Here is a 19,421-nt window from a genome sequence, read left to right as displayed (position 1 = left end):
GACCCTCAGATCAGATACAATCACATTTATTCTGATAAAAGTTGTTCTTTTTCTCTAAACAACAGTGAAGAGTTTTAAAATCACTAAACAGGAAGTTTTAATGATTGAGCTCCACAGGAACAGGAACGATGACACATCGTTACAAACACGCTCCTCGTTCTACATTTGGAATGAATTATAATTATAGTTGTGAGATAAATATCAGATGTTTACAGGCTGAGTTACACGACTGGACGTGTGTGTGACTAATTCTTTCTTCCTCCTGTGGACGGACGCACACACACACACACCTGGGCTAATCATAAGAGTACGTCACAGAGACTCAGAGGGACGGGTTCTGACCTGGTGAGGTCATCACGTGTAACAGCTGTGTAGTGTGTAGTGTGCAGTGTGCAGTGTGCAGTGTGTAGTGTGTAGTGTGTAGTGTGTAGTGTGTAGTGTGCAGTGTGCAGTGTGTAGTGTGTAGTGTGTAGTGTGTAGTGTGCAGTGTGTAGTGTGTAGTGTGCAGTGTGCAGTGTGTAGTGTGTAGTGTGTAGTGTGTAGTGTGCAGTGTGTAGTGTGCAGTGTGTAGTGTGTAGTGTGTAGTGTGCAGTGTGCAGTGTGTAGTGTGTATTGTGTAGTGTGTAGTGTGTAGTGTGCAGTGTGTAGTGTGTAGTGTGCAGTGTGTAGTGTGTAGTGTGCAGTGTGTAGTGTGTAGTGTGCAGTGTGTAGTGTGTAGTGTGTAGTGTGCAGTGTGTAGTGTGCAGTGTGCAGTGTGTAGTGTGCAGTGTGTAGTGTGTAGTGTGCAGTGTGTAGTGTGCAGTGTGTAGTGTGTAGTGTGCAGTGTGTAGTGTGTAGTGTGTAGTGTGCAGTGTGTAGTGTGCAGTGTGTAGTGTGTAGTGTGTAGTGTGTAGTGTGCAGTGTGTAGTGTGTAGTGTGTAGTGTGCAGTGTGTAGTGTGTAGTGTGCAGTGTGTAGTGTGTAGTGTGTAGTGTGCACGCTGCTCACAGATGAATCAGCATTTCAACCTGTGAGTGAGTCTCTGCACTTACACCGTTCCACATCACAGCCCAGTGTGGCCAACCACACACTCACCACACACTGCACCACCACCATGTGATCATGCAGAGGGGGCGGGGCCTACAGCGTGGAGCAACAACATGCTGACAGAGGATATCTGTGTGAGATTACAGTGCAGAAAGAAACCACTGAACCTGTGGCAGAGCAGCTTCAAGGGAGGCCCTGTGGGTTGCCGTGGCGATGGTGACAGTGAGATGAGACGACGCTCAGGACGGTGAGGATAATAAATAGATGAGATTAGAGAGAGCGCTGGGTCAGCCTTCTCATTACTCCATGACAGAGGCTCTAATTATGGACACCAGAGTAACCAGCATGCTAACTGGTCACACGTGCACAGCGCACGTTAACGGTGCACGTCGAGACCCTGGAATTCCAACACGACTGATGACAGCAGGTGAATAAATCCCTTATGTTTCTTTGGTTCAATTTAGTTTCTAGTCCTTATCCCTTGACTTTGATGTTGTAGGAAAAGTTTAACGCATTGCATTGTGGGATGTGGAGTCCTGTAGGCCAGTGGTTCGCAACCTTTTCAGGCTATGACCTGTCAAAATAAAGGTTCCAGAGAGCGGGGACCCCCACTGTAGCTGAAGATGGCTGAACACAGACATGAACATTGAAGAACAGTCATGTGGAGACAGGACCATCTATAAGGGGGAATAAAGGGGGTCAGATTGTTGGGGTCCATCCATAAAGTCAGTAAAATGATGGTCTATTGTTCTATGAATCTGTGATAACCACATTTATTTATTCATCTGAATAATATCCACTTGTGGCGGTCCACTAGGGGCACTCATCGCCAGATTGGCCAGGGTATGTGTCACGGTGGGATTGGTTGCACAATCAGGAAGTCTTGTATATATGGTGGTGTTGTCTTGTAGTGAAGTCCTACAATAAACCGCTGGCATCTACTCCGTTCTCTCCGCGCCTCTGTCTTGCCTTGCCTTCCACATTGGTGACCTCGACGTGAGTTTCTTTTTCCGCTCTCGACCATGTCGCTTGCCGCTGGCGATGCCGTTCCGCTTGCGCCGGTTGTTGCTCCTGCGGTCTATGCGGCTACTGTTAAGCTTCCGGAGTTTTGGCAGCACGACCCCGAGCCCTGGTTTCAGCATATCGAGGCTCAGTTTCGGCTTCGTGGGATTACTGTGGATGACACCCGCTACTACCATGTTGTCGCTGCTCTGGATGCTCAGACTACGCGTCGGGCGATGTGCGTGTTGCGGGAACCCCCGGCGGACGGTAAATATGCCGCTATTAAGGCTTTGCTTTTAAGGCTGTATCAGCTGTCGGATGCCGAGCGGGCCGACCGGCTCCTGTCCCTCAACGGTTTGGGGGATGGTAAGCCGACGGAGCTGATGGAGAACATGCTGGCGTTGCTCGGTTCGGGGGATGCTTCCTTTTTGTTTGTGCAGCTTTTCCTCCGTCAGCTGCCGCCTCCTGTACGTACTGCGCTGGCGAGCTCGCCGCTGGTTGCTACCAAGGACTACAGGGGTTTGGCGGAGGAGGCGGACCGGATTCTGCTGGCTAACCGGCCGTGCGGCGTGCATGCCCTGCTTCCTGAGCCTTCCTGGTCGGCGCCGGACGAGGTGGGCGCTGTGGCCGCGGTGACGGACCGTCGCCGGCGGGAGGACGCGCTTTGTTTTTACCATCGGCGGTTCGGTGCTAAGGCTAAGCGCTGCGTGCCGCCGTGTGCTTTTCTGGCTCAGGGAAACGCCAGGGCCAGTGCTCAGTAGCGGCTGTGGGCGCTGGCGGGGTGGCCAAGCTGCTGTTTGTCGTGGATGACGTGTCGGGACGGCGTTGGTTGGTGGATTCCGGCGCCCAGAGGAGCGTCCTGCCTGCGTCTGCCGTCGATGTGCTGAGTGACAGCCGGGGACTCCCGCTGAGTGCGGCTAATGGTACTACCATCCGTACGTTTGGCTCCAGGTCAGTGACTGTTTCTTTTTCTGGACGTCAGTTTTTGTGGGATTTTGTGGTTGCCTCAGTCGCTGTGCCTATTTTGGGTGCAGATTTTTTGTGTGCTCATGGGCTGCTCGTTGATGTGTCTAATGGCCGTTTGATTGACCCTGTCTCGTTCTCCACCTACCCCTGCTCTTTGGGGGGGGCTGAACCGGTGGCCCTGCCCCGGGTTCTCGCTGTTGGGATGTATATCAGCGCCTCCTCGCTGAGTTTCCTGATCTGACTGTGCCGACGTTTTCGGCAGCAGTCGCTAAGCACGGCGTGGAGCACTTCATCCCTACAGTTGGGCCGCCCGTCTTTGCTCGTTCGCGGCGTCTGGACTCTGCTAAGCTGTCCCTGGCGAAGGAGGAGTTTGCAACTATGGAGCGCTTGGGGATCGTACGGCGCTCCGACAGTCCATGGGCCTCGCCTCTGCACATGGTGCCCAAGCCGGGGGGGCGGTGGCGGCCGTGTGGTGATTTCCGGCGGCTGAATGCTGTCACCACACCAGACCGCTATCCTATCCCGCACATTCAGGATTTCTCTGCGCAGCTCGCTGGAGCTTCCGTTTTTTCCAAAGTGGATTTAGTGCGGGGCTACCATCAGGTGCCTGTGCATGAAGCGGATGTTTCCAAAACTGCTATTATAACCCCATTTGGATTATTCGAATTTTTGCGGATGCCCTTTGGCCTGCGGGGGGCCGCGCAGACCTTTCAACGACTCATGGACTCTGTGTTACGGGATTTACCTTTTCTGTTTGTTTATTTGGATGACATTTTGGTTGCCAGTGCTTCGGCAGCCGAACATCTGGAGCATCTGCGTCTGTTGTTTAGGCGGCTGAGTTCTCATGGCCTGATTGTCAACCCAGCAAAGTGTCAGTTTGGGCTCTCTGACATTGATTTCCTCGGCCACCGGGTGTCCTCGCTGGGGGCTGCTCCGCTACCTGCACGGGTGGAGGCAGTTACGGGTTTTCCACGCCCGTCTACTGTCAAGCAGCTCCAGGAGTTCCTGGGCATGGTGAACTTTTATAATCGGTTCATCCCTCGTGCTGCTCACCTCATGCATCCCCTGTATGAGGCTCTTCGCGGGATGAAGGGGTCGCAGGAAGTGGCCTGGTCCTCTGACAGGTTGCAGGCGTTCGAGGCGGCCAGGGCCGCTCTGGCGGGGGCTGCCTTGTTGGCGCATCCCTCTCCCTCGGCTCCACTGGCTCTCACTACAGATGCGTCGGACATTGCTGTGGGCGCGGTGTGTGAGCAGTGGGTGGCTGGAGCATGGCAGCCCCTCGCTTTCTCAGCAGGCAGCTCCGCACTGCAGAGAGGAGATACAGCACGTTCGACAGGGAGCTCCTGGCTCTTTTCCTCGCCACTCGTCATTTCCGTTTCCTGTTGGAGGGCCGCCGGTTCACGGCGTTTGTGGATCATAAGCCGTTGACCTTTGCCCTGGTCAAAGTCTCGGATCCTTGGTCTGCCCGCCAGCAGCGGCAGCTGGCCGCAATCTCAGAGTTTACCACGGACATTCAACACGTTGCTGGTAAGCACAATGGGGTGGCGGACTGTCTGTCTCGTGTGTTGGTTTCCTCTGTGCATCTAGGCTTGGATTATTCGGCTATGGCGGTGGATCAGGATGCGATGCAGATCTCCAGGCCTGTCGTTCTGCTGTGACGGGTTTTACAGCTCGTGGACGTGCCCTGCCATGAGGATGGAACCACTCTGCTGTGCGACGTGGCCACCGGACAGCCGCGGCCTCTGGTTCCTGTAGGCTGGCGTAGCAGGATCTTCGATGCTGTTCACGCCTTGTCTCATCCCGGGTGTTAAGGCGTCTGTGAAGCTGGTGAGCGCTAAGTTCGTCTGGCCCAGGGTTTGCGCAGAGACGTCAAAGGATGGGCCGCTGCCTGCGTGCCTTTGTCAGCGGGCTAAGGTCCACCAACACGTCATGGCTCCGCTGGAGCCTTTTCTGGTGCCGGAAAGGCGTTTTTGACCACGTGCACGTGGATTGGTCGGTTCCTTGCCCCCTTCTCGTGGCTGCACGCATCTCCTGACTATGGTGGATAGAACCACTCGGTGGCCGGAGGTGGTTGCCCCTGGAATCTACGTCGACGACGTGGTGGGCCGGGCCTTCATCTCTGCTTGGGTCTCCGCGGTTCGGCACACCTGCGGATTTGACTTCGGACAGGGGGGCCAATTCACATCGGGGCTGTGGGACGCCATAGGCTGTGGGCCTGGGGGTGCGGCTCCATCGCACTACGGCCTACAACCCCCCAGGCGAATGGCCTCTGTGAGCGTTTCCATCGCTCCTCAAGGCCGCCTCTTCGGGCCAGCCTCACGGATGGGGCTGGGTTGACCGCTTTGCCGTGGGTCAGGTTGGGCCTGCGCTCTGCTCCCAAAGAGGATCTTTCAGTCTTCTGTCGCTTGAACTGGTGTATGGGCAGCCTCTGAGGTCCCGGGGATTTCCTGCCTGCTGCCTCGGCTCCGGCTGGTCCGAGGCCCCTCGTCTGCCCATTGAGGGGGCCGAAGGGGCGATGGCTCCGGTTCTGTGCACCACTGTCTTGCCTCGTTTCCGAGTGACGAGGGATCTCCTGTCATCGAGATTTGTGTTTCTCCCGGACATGGTGGCCACCGCTCCCCGCTCCAACCCTCCATACGATGGGCCCTTTCGGTTGTGGAGGCGGGGCCTAAGAACTTTGTACATTGACTTTGGTGGTCGCCTGGAGAGGGTCTCTGTTGATCGTCTGAAGCCTGCTCACCAGGACCCCGACGGGTGATGGTTCCGGCCCTGCCTCCTCGCCGGGGTCGTCCTCCTGCTGCTGCTGCTACTGCTCCTGCTGCTGTTCCTGCTTCTGCTGCTTCCTGCTGCTGCTACGGACTCTGTTCCCCGCCTGGTTTTGTTGCCGGGTGTGCCCCATCGTCCGGGTCAAGCCCGCCGCCGTCGTGGTCGGCCCCCCGCGCATGCTGGTGTCTGACTCTCCTGGGACTTTTCGAGTCAGCCGTTATGGTCGTCCTATTAGACCCTCCTCGGGGGACTTGAGGTGCTTTTGCCCGTTCTGGGTTCATGTTTTGTTTTTTGATATGTTGTCCTTTCTTTGACGTGTTGGTGCGGGTTTTGTTGTGCCTGGTGCCCATTCTGTCGTTTCGGGGGGGCCTGTGTGGCGGTCCACTAGGGGCACTCATCGCCAGATTGGCCAGGGTATGTGTCACGGTGGGATTGGTTGCACAATCAGGAAGTCTTGTATATATGGTGGTGTTGTCTTGTAGTGAAGTCCTACAATAAACCGCTGGCATCTACTCCGTTCTCTCCGCGCCTCTGTCTTGCCTTGCCTTCCACACACTGTTATCCAGGAACGTTTATTATTATTATTATAGTCATCTTCAATCCTTGTTTTAATCAGAAATAAAATGGGTTCAAAGTGACCAAAATGGTGGAAAAGGTGGTGAAATGGGTTCAAAGTGTCAATATTGGTTTAAAACTGTCAGAAATGGGAATTATAGACGGGGAAAATCATGAATGTGGTTAAGTTGGCAAACGTAAGCATGAAATATAGTGAAAAGAGGTTAAAAGTGACAATAATGGGTCAATATATGTGATATTAGGTGGAAAAGTGGTGGAAAGGGTTTATAAGTGCTGAAAATGTTCCCAAAAAAGCATTGAAATGTGATGTAGAAGCGTCAGAAATGGGAGTAATGTAGTAAAAATGCATTAAAAAGAGCAAAAATATGGTAAGAAAAAGTGATGAAAATAGGTTCAAATATGAAAAGTTGCATAAAAAGAGTAAAAATAAGCAAAAAATAGTTCAAAGTGTTAAAAAATTCTTAGTTTCTCCCCAAATGTGATCCTGACCCCAAGGTTGAGAACTCCTGGTCTATGGGCCTCCACATCCCACAATGCACCAAACGTTTCCAACTCTGTCAATAAGAGAGCGTTTACAGTAGAGATTAAAACAAAGATTCAATCTTTGATTTATTGATCGATGAAGCCATCACTGTGTCTTTCTCTGATTTTTTTTTTTTTTTTTAATTGTCTCCAGCAGCTTTAAAGGTAAAAACACTAATACATGAAATACATGAAAATCCTTAATCCTGCAATTGTGAGCGTTACTAATCTGAATAATCTGCTGCTATGTTGATCCAAACCCAACTCTGCTGTTTTTTCTGGTGTTAGAAACTGTGATTATGAGTTTCCAATCAGATCATCTCTTATACATGTGGTACACGTTAAGATGAAGAGAGACTCGCTCGTTCTCACTTTAGCTCAAGAAAGTCACGACTGGCACATCCTCCAAGCACATGTGGAAAGTCAATGGGCATCATGTGTGTGATGGAGGCTAATGCTAACGTTCCGTGTTAATGTTCCGTACATTCGCACTTATGAATCCAAACTATTGAAACGTGTTGGCAGGCTGACATCTCCCACTCTCCTACTTAACATATAAATATAAGGAGCACTTGTTCATTTCTAAAGGTTTTTCCCTCAAGGTCCTGAGATACTAAATAAAAAGCGCTGAATCGGACACTATGTAAAATTACATTTATATTGACAAACCACATTGGTGTGTGTTAAATTGATCTGTTTTCATCTCTTCCTCTTAATACTACGCACGACGTGACAGAATCCCCAGATTACATATTCATCAGAGGCTAACGTGCTAATTGCTAATGACAGACAGTCCTCAATGGTTAGTAGATCATCTGTAACACGTGTTAGCACATGTTTTTTTATGTAAATCAGACCCTAAGTGATTTAATTTTAGCGTAAATGTTTTCCTTGCACTTCCTGTGTTTCCATATCAACGACGTTGGTCATTATTGGTCGATGGAATGCTGGTGGGAGTCTTTGGATTGGTCACGATTATGGTCAAAACTACAACCGAGTGGCCGCACCTAGCATTTCCTCTGACATCTAATCGTTATTGTACGGTGAAGTGTGTAACTTTTTGTTAACACACGTACTTTTACCCAGTTACTTTTATTTTTGCCATCTTTTTACTCGTTACAAATTGAAATATGAATATAGATCATCTGGAATGGGCGTGTCCAAGAGCATGAAAAGAACAACTTCCAGTTTGCGCACAGATTCTAAACTCATCAAAATGTCCAGATTTCCCAGGGACCCTGAACGCATCTCAGGAACACGTTTTATCACACACATCTTTTTAATTTCTTAAATAAAGAGATCAAGGAGAGAACATTTATAGCTGTTTTGATCTTTTTAAAAAACTAAAACTTAAAAAAAACTTTACTTTTACTTATACTTTTAATACTTAAGTATATTAAATGTGAGCTGTTTTAAGTATTTTTGTACTTTTACTTAGTTGTTTATAACTATGTTAAATCTAAATCTAAATATTAAATCTATATTTTAAATGATAAATCTTAATCAAAATGTTAAATCTAAATGTTAAATGTTGAATCTAAATATAATCTTAAATCAAATTTAACTCTAAATGTTAAATCAAAATCAACATGTTAAATGTTTACTCTAAATGTTAAATCTAAATGTCACGGTGAAACTAAACTATTTAAGCTAATATGCAAATTCACCCGAAGTACCAAAATAAAAGCTCATTGACGTGCACTCCTTTACCTTTTACTTATACTTATTGTATTTTGTTACTTTTACTCAGTTACTTTTGTCAGGTTACTTATACACCTCTGGTCCTGTTACTGGGTTGATGTGTTTACTGTGTGAACTGTCCATCCTGGTACCAACTGTTCCCTAGTTTGGGGGCGGAGCTAAGCAGGCCAGGAAGGCCGTCCCTACTCCCTCACATTTTCCTTTTCTAAACACGCTTTCCAGACACTTTCCTGGAATTCCTCCCAGGCGAGTTATTCATCCTTTAATTCCAAAGAACAGATTCTTTCTTTCATCAGAGAATAGTTATTGTTTGGTAGAGAATCTATTACTGAGTGCAGCTCTGAACCACATGTACCTTATTAATTCCACTCATCATGTGCAGTCACACAGTGTACCAACGTGAACAGGAAGCTAACGTACCTTCTGTTCTATTAGGTTTGTGGTCTGATAGTTGAGGACCGGCCTCAGTCCGTGGGCGTCTGCAGCAGCCTGAGGATCTAAGCTGAAGTTCAAAGACACGTAGATCGGAGAGAGTTTATCCCTGAAGTCCTTTTCCTCCTAAAGTAACACAACAACAACAACAACAACATCAGCAGCAGGATCAACACAACCTCACAGCAGCTTCAGTTCACTGTTTACGTGTAGGGGGCGCTGATTGTAAAGTAGCACGTGCTAAAATAAACGCTACTTTAAGCAACATTTAGCAATAAACCACCTTTAAAAAACATACGTGAATTTTTTCATGTTACTTTTAACCAGATTTACGGCAATATTTGTGATGATATTTTTCTGGTAAAAATATGTTAATTTTAAATCTGAATGTTAAATATTGAATATAAATGTTAAATCTAAATGGTAAATGTCAAATGTAAATCTTAAATCTAAATGTTGAATGTAAATCTTAAATTTTTAATCTAAATGTTAAATCTAAATGTCAAATGTTGAATTTAAATCTAAATGTCAAATGTTGAATTTAAATCTAAATGTCAAATGTTGAATTTAAATCGAAATGTCAAATGTTGAATTTAAATCGAAATGTCAAATGTGTTAATTAAATCTAAATGTCAAATGTTGAATTTAAATCTAAATGTCAAATGTTGAATTTAAATCTAAATGTCAAATGTTGAATTTAAATCTAAATGTTAAATGTCATCTAATTGTCAAGATGAAACTAAATATTTAGCCAAAATGCAAATTCACCGGAAGTACCAAAAAAAAAACCCATTAACCCGAGCTCGTTCGCGTTAGATTTAACATTTAAAATGTACATTTAACATTTATGTTTTGATTTAACATTTAGCATGTAGATTTAAATTTTAACATTTACATTTAGATTTACCATTCAACATTAATATTTAATATTTAGATTTAGATTTACATTTACATTTAACATTTAAGATTTACATTTAACATTTGTATTCAACATTTATATTTAGATTTAACATTTACATTTAACATTTAAGATTTTCATTTAACATTTGTATTCAAGATTTATATTTAGATTTAACATTTATATTTAACATTTAGCATCTAGATTTAAATGTAACATTTAGATTTAGTATGTAACATTTAGATTTAGATATAATATTCAACTGTTTGCCCTTCTGTTCACTAACCAACCAGTGGAACCAGATGTTCTCCACCTCTGAATATGGTTCTAACGGAGATGATAGCAGACTTCAGGAAGAACCCAGCCCCCCTCACCCCCCTCACCCTGGGAGACTCTACAGTGAGCTCTGTGGAGTACTTCTGCTTCCTGGGGACCATCATCACTCAGGACCTCAAGTGGGAGCTGAACATCAGCTCCCTTATCAAAAAAGCTCAGCAGAGGATGTACTTTCTGCGGCAGCTGAAGAAGTTCAGTCTGCCAACAAAGATGATGGTGAACTTCTACAGCTCCATCATCCAGTCCATCCTCTGCTCCTCCATCACCATCTGGTACGCTGCAGCTACGGCCAAGGACAAGGCCAGACTGCAGCGTATCATCCACTCTGCAGAGAAGGTCATCGGCTGCAATCTGCCCTCCCTCCAGGACCTGTACGCCTCCAGGATTTTGAGGCTTGCAGGAAAGATTGTGGCCGACCCCTCCCACCCCGGTCATAAACTGTTTCAATCTCTCCCTTCTGGAAGGAGGTTTCGGTCTATCAGGACCAGAACCTCCAGACACAAAAAACAGCTTCTTTCCCTCTGCCACCATCCACATGAACACACCCCAAGTCACCCACTGAACCCCCCCCCCCCCCCCCCCCCCCCCCACCACCCGATCACCACCTCCACCAGCTTGATAGCATGCTGCACTGTATATATATATATTTATATTTATCCTATTTATCCTTTATTCTCTATCTATCCTTTATTTATCCCTCATCCTTTATATTATCATTATTATTATTATTATTGTTGCTGGGTTGTTCTTTGTTGTTTTGTTTTTATTTCTTTTATTTCTTTTTGTTGCTTGTTTTGTGCACCAACCACCAAGTCAAATTCCTTGTACTGTCCTCAAAACTGTACATGGCAAATAAAACATTTCTGATTCTGATTCTGATTCCTATAAAAAAGAGGGAGTTTTTTTCTTCCCACTGTCACTAAATGCTTGTTCATGTGGATCTTGTTGGGTTCTTTCTTTCTTACTATGGACTTTATATTTTGTTCAGCACTTTGAGATGACTTTGTTGTAATTTGCATTATATAAGTAAAAGTTGAATTGAATTGAGTTTAAAATTAACATTTAGATTTAAAATTCAAATTTAGATTTAATATTGACATTAGGGGTGTTGAAAAATCGATTAGGCGATATATCGCGATAATACGTCGCACGATTCTCGAATCGATTCTAAATTCATATTAATTTTTAAAAAATGTTAATTTTTTTTATTGTTATTTTCTTTTTTAACCTTTATTTAACCTTGAAAGTTTTTTTCCACTACAGGAGACATTATAACTGAACAAAGAAGAGCTGAAACCTGGACATGTTGACCAGCTTGTGTTTTATCAATAAAATCTAAAAATAAAGTACTTTTTGTATTTATTTGTTGTTCTAGACATAAACCTCAGTTAAGTTGCACTAAAGTTAAGCTGCACTAAAGTTAAGTTGCACTAAAGTCAAAGTTGGTTTAAAAGCCACAGTATGTTATTTTTTTTATTTTACGTTGTTGGCACATGGCATGTTAAAGCCATTGTTTTGAGTGTAAAATATGCCAATAAAATATATTTCATACATAATATTCTCATGAAGGTGTACACATTTACAGATTAGTTGTTTCTAAAGTCATATATATATATATAAAAAAAAAAAATTGCAATAATTGCCTTATACTTTAATATCAGGATATATCGTATCGTCACCTATGTATCGGGATACAAATCCTATCGCCAAACGCCAGGCAGTACACACCCCTAATTGACATTAGATTTCTAAATATTGCTGTAAATCTGGTAAAAAGTATCGTACAAAAGTTAACATAAGTTTTTGAAACGTAGTTTCTGTTTATTTTAGCATGTGCAGCGTTCTAATGTGCGCCCCATAGACGTTAGTGCGTTAAAGGTAGAACTCACTCTCAGGTAGATCTTGGTGTGGTTACACACACGTTCTCCGTGACGCACCCTGACGTTCCTCTGCAGCGACGGCTGCTGAGAGTCAAAGAACAAAGCTCTCCTCTCGCCTCCTTTCTGCTTCTGCTTGTGACTGTCGAGGCGTACCTCCACCTGGAAATCTGCAGCACAGTGGAGATAAAGTTACAGCTCCATAAAGAAGCCCAATAAAGGTCAGGCTTTAGCATTACTGTCATTAGCATTAGAGAGGCTTTTATCACTAACAGGCGGACGCTGATCCTTAAGGGGATGTTCTGCACTCTTCTAATTCAATAACATAATCCACAAATTTACATGATCTCGCAGAGTGTTGAACCCTACCCACGCTGCGAGATTTAAAACATTACCACCAGTGGCTTCTTCAGCGTTTCCCAGCTCATAATTAAGTGCACATGTGTAAAAAGTGGCTCACCCAGGTCTGTTGGGAGGTGTTTCCCATCGGCTGAGACGCAGAAACTCAGGTTGACACTGTTTGGGAAAGAAAAAGAAACAGAACTTAGTGAGAGAAGGAAAGGGAGACGTATTTCACACACAAGGGAAGTCAATGTGCTTTACATGATTAAATAGTGCAAATCATTAAACAGTTCAAAAACCAATAAGAGCATTAAAATCAGCAGTAAAAACGATTAAAATCAGTGTGTTGACATGTTTGGATGGTGGGAGTTGCAGCAGTAAAAACATTAAATTAACATTAATAATAAGTAATGTGCGCAAGCTGATTTATATCCACTGTGTGTGAATGTTGCAGCATAAAAAGCTTTTATGTAATGCTTTATGATTTTTACAATGTTTAGGGTTCTTAACTTTTAATGTTTTTAATGCTAATTTTAATGTTTTATAAGAATCTTTTTGATACAAAATGAAACATGTTTATTACAGAGCAGGTAACACAACCTGATCCTCACTGATGTGTTACAAAATAATATTTCATAATTGTATTGTTTGTATTCAAATATCTTTCAACAACAATTTACAACTGAATTATTTGGTCATTTACAGCAGGGGTTCTCAACCTTGGGGTCAGGACCCCATTTTTGGTTATTTTTACCATTTTTCTGCAACTACACCAAACTCAGCATATGTTTACATATTTTCATCACTTTTTCTTGCCATATTTTTGCTCCTTTTAATGTATTTTTGCTACATTATTCCCATTTCTGACACTTCGACATCACATTTCAATGACTTTTCTACACAATTTTTCCACTTTCCAGACATGTTCAGCACTTATAAACACTTTCTACCACTTTTTCCACCTAATGTCACAAATGTTGACCCAGTATTGTCACTTTTAACCTCTTTTCACCATATTTCATGCTTTATTTATGCACATTCACGATTTGTCATGCCCATTATTTGCCAGTTTAAACTAATCGTAACTACTTTTTAAAATTACATTACCCCAACCTCCCAATTCTGCCACTTTTAAGCCAACGTTGACACTTTGAACCCTTTTTTAACACTTTTTCTGTCTGTTTTTGTCCACTCTAATTTGCAACTTTTAATCAATTCCTGTGGTTTTTTTTAAAAATCCCATTTCCACCATTTTTGTTCACTTTTAACCCATTTTATTTCTGATTAAAACAAGGATTTCCATTTTTAAGATGACTATATACTATGATGGTCTCTAGCACCTTTATTTTGGGGGTCCTCAATCATTACACGCTGTTTAAAACAGTTTTTAACCATAAATACCAGCCATCACCATTAGCTTACACATTAGCGTACAAATGCTAACTTTTTCTAGCCCTCTGACTGTGGAACACGTCTCATTCCATTGAAACCATCCTGGTCAGATCTCCCAAGGGTGCAATGGTGCTGCCAAATCTCCCAAACACCTGGGTGCCCATCAGGTGAGAAATCTTGCCATATTTTAACTCCTTTTAACACGTTTTTTCTACATTACTCCCATTTCTGCTACTTCTCCATCAACTTTCAATGTCTTTTCTGCACATTTTATTCCCCTTTACAGACACGTTCAGCACTTAGAAACCCTTTCCATCACTTTTACCACCTGAAAATTACCACAAAATGAACTTTGTGGAATGATTACAGCCTGGTTGAAGGCACGAGGCTCAATGAGAATGTTTGGAAACAGCCTATAGCGTGTGACCCCGTTTGATAAATCAAAGTGTGTGTGTTTCCCTCCCACGTACACACACACACACTCAGAGGAATAGCAGAGTTAAGAAGGGTGAAATTAGCCAGTGGCTCAGGTTTCACTGCTGACCAGTCGCTCCCTGTAGTTTTTCTCCCATGACATCAGCTATAGAAACACACTGCTGTGTTTCTTAAAAACGCCCTTTGTTTACGCCTTTAAATCCCAATGTTTGGATGTTATGAAGTGGAAAAAAAAGAAAACAGGGGCGATGTGAGACGGAAACATGGAGAACAAGTAGTGTTTTTTGGAGCAGTTGCAATAACTTCTAGTAATTTTCTTTCTGTACAAACATGCACACACACACACACACACTCTCTCTCTCCTGCGTTCCTGATGTTTCCCAGCTGTGTTCCACCACCAAACAATATCTCATTCAAAGCAAGTGTGCAAAGGCCTCCCCCCCAGCTCTCCGTACACCCCCCACCCAAAAAACTAGCTCCTCATCTCCAGGCAACGCAGCAGCACAATCAAGACACATGTGTAGTGTATAGCAGTGAGTGTGTACAAGAGTTTCCTTCATGGATCAGGATGTGGAGAAAAAAGGGGGCAGAGAAAGACACATGAGCAGCCAGCGCGGTGTCAAACATGTGGAGGAGAACGTCTGTTTCCTACTTTCAGACCTTTACAGCAACAAAGCCTCCATTCAGCAGCCTGAGAACGTGTGATACAGACATGTTGGACCTAAAGGTCAGATAAAAGACTGCTGATGTCAGGATAGTCCTTATCACAGCTTCCTGTCAGGATAGAGACATTCAAGCTTCACGCTGCTGTCGAGTCAGAGGAAACTGACTCAGGAGGATTTGAAACGCTCACCAGGAAACAGGAACGCTGGCGTTTCCATTGGTGATGAAGCAGTTCTTCTCGTCAGGGTTGATCATGGTGGGGTAAACGGTGAGAGACGCCGTGGCGTTGACGATTGGACGCGACCTGCGGCCACAAACACAAAGAACACAGGATATATTAGGATTTTGTAATAAAAACATTGAAACTCATAAAATGCAGTTGTCACAGTTAGCATAGCAGGTAATTAGCTTAGCATAACAAACAAATACATAAGTTAGTAGCTTTTCCACGTGTTGGTGTTGTTACATTAATTATAATAATGGTTTAATGAAGAGTTTTCACCTTTTCATAAGAAATATTTAAGTGTTTGGTAGAAGTTTTGTTTCAGTTTCTGAGATGAAAACGTCACAACCACTCATAGAAATCTGGTTGACAGTTAGCATTTCAGATTATTAGCTTAGCATAACAAACAAATACATAAGCTAGTAGATATTCCACATATTGATGTTGTTACATTAATTACGATAAAGGTTTAGAGATTTTTTAACATTTTAAGTAATTAAACAATGGCCTTTAACTCATAACAACCTGGTTGACAGTTAGCATTGCACTTTATTAGCTTAGCATAGCAAACAAACATGATAGGCTAGTAGCTAACACTATTGAATAAAATGTGGTCGTCAGTTACCATAGCAGGTTATTAGCTTAGCATCCCAAACAAATGCTCTTTCACGTTGACGGTAAATTAATTATGATAAAGTTTTAGAAGAGTTTTTTTTATATTTGAGTCATAAAATAATAGCCTTCAACCACAACAATCTGGTTACTATAGGCCTAATCGCTTATTAGCTTAGCATAGCAAAGACATACATAAAATAGTATTTCTTTAATTTTTAAATCCTAAATTATTAACCATATTGTAATGATTTGCAGCCTATCAATGTTTTCATCCTCGAAATGTAAAGCTTTTGTTTCAGTATGAATTTATCAAATTAATAATACATTTTAAAGATTGAAGAACCTACTAGCTGATGTATTTGTTTGCTATGCTAAGCTAATAAATGCAACGCTATCTGTCAACCAGATTTCTATGAGTGGCTATGATGTTTTCATCTGAAATACTGAACAAAACCAAACACTTCAATATTATGATGAAAATGTGAAAGATGAGGAAAAACCACAAGCTTATTTATTTCTTTGCTATGCTGAGCTAATCAACAATTAGGCCTATAGTCTCTAGGTTATTATGAGTTGAAGGCTATTGTTTTATTACTTAAAATGAAAATAAACTCTTCACTAAACCTTTATCATAATTAATCTAACGTCAACATGTCGAAACGCTACTAGCTTTTGTATTTCTTTGCTATGCTAAGCTAATAAACTGCAATGCTATCTGTCGACCAGATTTACATTTTGAGGATGAAATACAGCAAATATCTGACATTTTCATCATAAATATTAGTGTTTGGTGGATGTTTAGTTTCAGTTTTTCCAGATTAAAACATCACAGCTACTCATAGAAATCTTTTTTGACAGAGATCATTGTAGTTCATTAGCTTAGCATAGCAAACATATACATAAGCTAGTAGCTTTTCCAGTCTTTGGCATTTTTACTTTAAATGTGTGTCTATTTAGAATTAAATCAACAATAGCCTACTATTAGGCTTAGAAAATTGCTGTTTGACACACAAGAATGTAAAGTGCGGCATATATTTGTATTTATTTATCCAGTTCCAGTTTGTTCCAACTTACAAATGGAGAATGGAATGTTGTTAAGGTTAGCTGGGGATGGAAAGTTCTTTGTTTTTTGTCGTCCTATGTGTTGTAGATGACATTACATACAGTATTTGCTCATAACTCTATTTGAGAACACATTTATCTCATTTAATCATGATTTCAGAGCACATTGCTTCACATTATTTGGTTTTGAAACAACATACCTGTAGAGAACAGCCTTGTCCACCCCAAAGGCTCCAACAATAAGATCTGATAATGGAAGAAAAACTGAATTTAAACAAAGATAAACAAATAAAACATGTGACCATAATCACTTATTTCACATTCTATTACCTGGGTAACCGTTTAAGTCCAGGTCACTGGCTCCACGGAGGGCGAACCCAAAGCAGGCGGGGAGGGTCCCAGTCGCCCACTGGCCTTTGATCACCTGTGACGGTTTCTCTCTGAGTCCATCGAGGAAACCGTTATAGATGTAGACCAGACCCTGGTGGTCCTCTCCTCCAAACGGACCACTGATGGCCACGTCTACCACAGAGACACAAGACCATTTAGAGAGAAGTCCCTCAACAAAGTCTTTTAAAGCAGGGGTTCTCAACCTTGGGTCGCAAGACACTGGGAGGGCGTCACCAAATGCCTTCATGAACCGAATAATTTTTTTTTAACAATTTGAGCCCATTTTTGTTTATATTTATCATTTTTCCACCATATTTTAACCTATTTTCATCACTTTTTCTTGCCATATTTTTGCTCCTTTTGATGCATTTTTGCTATATTACTCCCATTTCTGACATTTCTACATCACATTTCAATGCATTTTCTGCACATTTCCAGACATGTTCAGCACTTTTAAACCCTTTCCACCACTTTTCCACCTAATGTCACATATATTGACCCACTATTGTCACTTTTAACCTCTTTTCACCATATTTCATGCTTATTTTTGCCAATTTAACCAAATTCACTATTTGTCCTGCCCATTATTTGCCAATTTAAACTAATTGTTCTGACTTTTTAACCCCCCCCAACCCCATTTCTGCTACTTTTATGACAATATTGACACTTTGAACACTTTTTACCACTTTTTCTGTCTGTTTTTTTTGCCACTCTAATTTGCAACTTTTGTTTTTGTTATTTGCCAGTTTAAACTAATTATTTTGTTGTTGTTCTAATATTGACTCTTTGCACCTTTTTAAGCACTTTTCACCACAATTTTCCACAATTTTTGGTCATTTTTAACCCATTTTATTTCTGATTAAAACAAGGATTTACATCTTTAAGATGACTATAAACTATGGCGGGCTGAAAAGGTTGAGAACCACTGTTTAAACTGCAAATAAGATATTTTTAACAAAAATACCAGCCATCAACATTAACTTACACATTAGCGTACAAATGCTAACTTTGGCTAGCTCTCTGACTGTGGAACACAGCTCGTACCATTGAAACCATCTTGGTTCAGATCTCCTAAGGGCAATGGTGGTGCCAAATCTCCCAAACACCTGGGTGCCCGTCAGGTGAGGTGGGGTGGCTCCAGGTCCATCGGACCACGCTGTAGATAAACATAGACGCGACCCATCTCCTCCAGACGTCCGTCAGAGTCTCGAACCATGAGCATGGGGGCTCCCACCAGCAGGTCCACCATCCTGAACCCACGTGTTTAGTTAAACCAGGCTTTGATAGAAAACACCACAACGTTTAAAACTCACCCGTCACTGTTGAGGTCCGTAGTGGCCACAGCGTAACCAAAGTACGACCCCATCTGGAAGAGATGACCACAGTGTTCATAACATCAAAAAGATCAGAGTGAAAAGCTTTTATTCAACGCTGGGTCACAACAAAAGAATGAAGTTATAGAAACTATACATGTTCTTTCTTTCCTGGTGTTTTATTTTGAAAAAATCCCCACTTCCGCTTTTGTACACTTATACTTCACTGTATATTTTATATTGTGACACAAAACTTTTCAATGAGACAAATCTCCCCCAAAAGCTTTAATTTCAGAAGTTGGAAGAAATGAAATCCAACACAATACATATAATAACTCCAAAAACACTCAAAATGACACAAAATTAAACATAAGTATTACTATTAAAAGCATGCAAAAAGATTCCAAAAATACACAAAGTGACTGCATAAATACAGAAAACAATCACAAAATTACACAAAATGACTTAAACAATACACAACACAATAAAAAAAATACACACAATGACTACAAAAACACATAAAACAACAATACATACACAAAATGACTCCAAAAACACACAATATAAATACAGAAAGTGACTCAATAAATGCACAAAACAATCATGAAATTAAACAAAAAATACCCAAAAAGACTTCAAAAAGACACATTAAAATACACATAAAACCATTTAAAAATACACAAAATAATTTCAAAAACACACAAAAACGACAAAATGACTCCAAACATACATGAAATGACAATAAAAAAACACAAAACAAAAACAAAAATACACAAAATGAGTCCAAAAATATACAAAACAACAATGAAAATAGTACACAGAACAATCACAAACTGTAATTACATTTAATCTTTTGAAAATGACAACTTGTGAAAACCCTGTTAA

The 19,421-nt window shown here is 42.2% G+C and overlaps 1 protein-coding gene across 1 annotated transcript in view; it reads right to left on the bottom strand.

The window, feature by feature from the left end:
* Positions 1-19,421, bottom strand: part of itga5 (integrin, alpha 5 (fibronectin receptor, alpha polypeptide)) — a 66,864-nt gene that overhangs the window by 13,371 nt on the left and 34,072 nt on the right. Inside the window, 10 exon segments of the mRNA XM_028452458.1 lie at positions 8,979-9,116; positions 12,114-12,271; positions 12,562-12,617; positions 15,124-15,237; positions 17,034-17,079; positions 17,164-17,355; positions 18,268-18,302; positions 18,304-18,352; positions 18,355-18,473; positions 18,537-18,589. Of these exon segments, the coding sequence (XP_028308259.1) occupies positions 8,979-9,116; positions 12,114-12,271; positions 12,562-12,617; positions 15,124-15,237; positions 17,034-17,079; positions 17,164-17,355; positions 18,268-18,302; positions 18,304-18,352; positions 18,355-18,473; positions 18,537-18,589 (960 nt within the window).

Source organism: Gouania willdenowi, chromosome 7, assembly GCF_900634775.1.
Source record: "Gouania willdenowi chromosome 7, fGouWil2.1, whole genome shotgun sequence".
NCBI classification, from domain to species: domain Eukaryota; kingdom Metazoa; phylum Chordata; class Actinopteri; order Blenniiformes; family Gobiesocidae; genus Gouania; species Gouania willdenowi.
The sequence above is the reverse complement of the archived record's forward strand: the minus strand, read 5'-3'. Positions and strand labels throughout refer to the sequence as shown.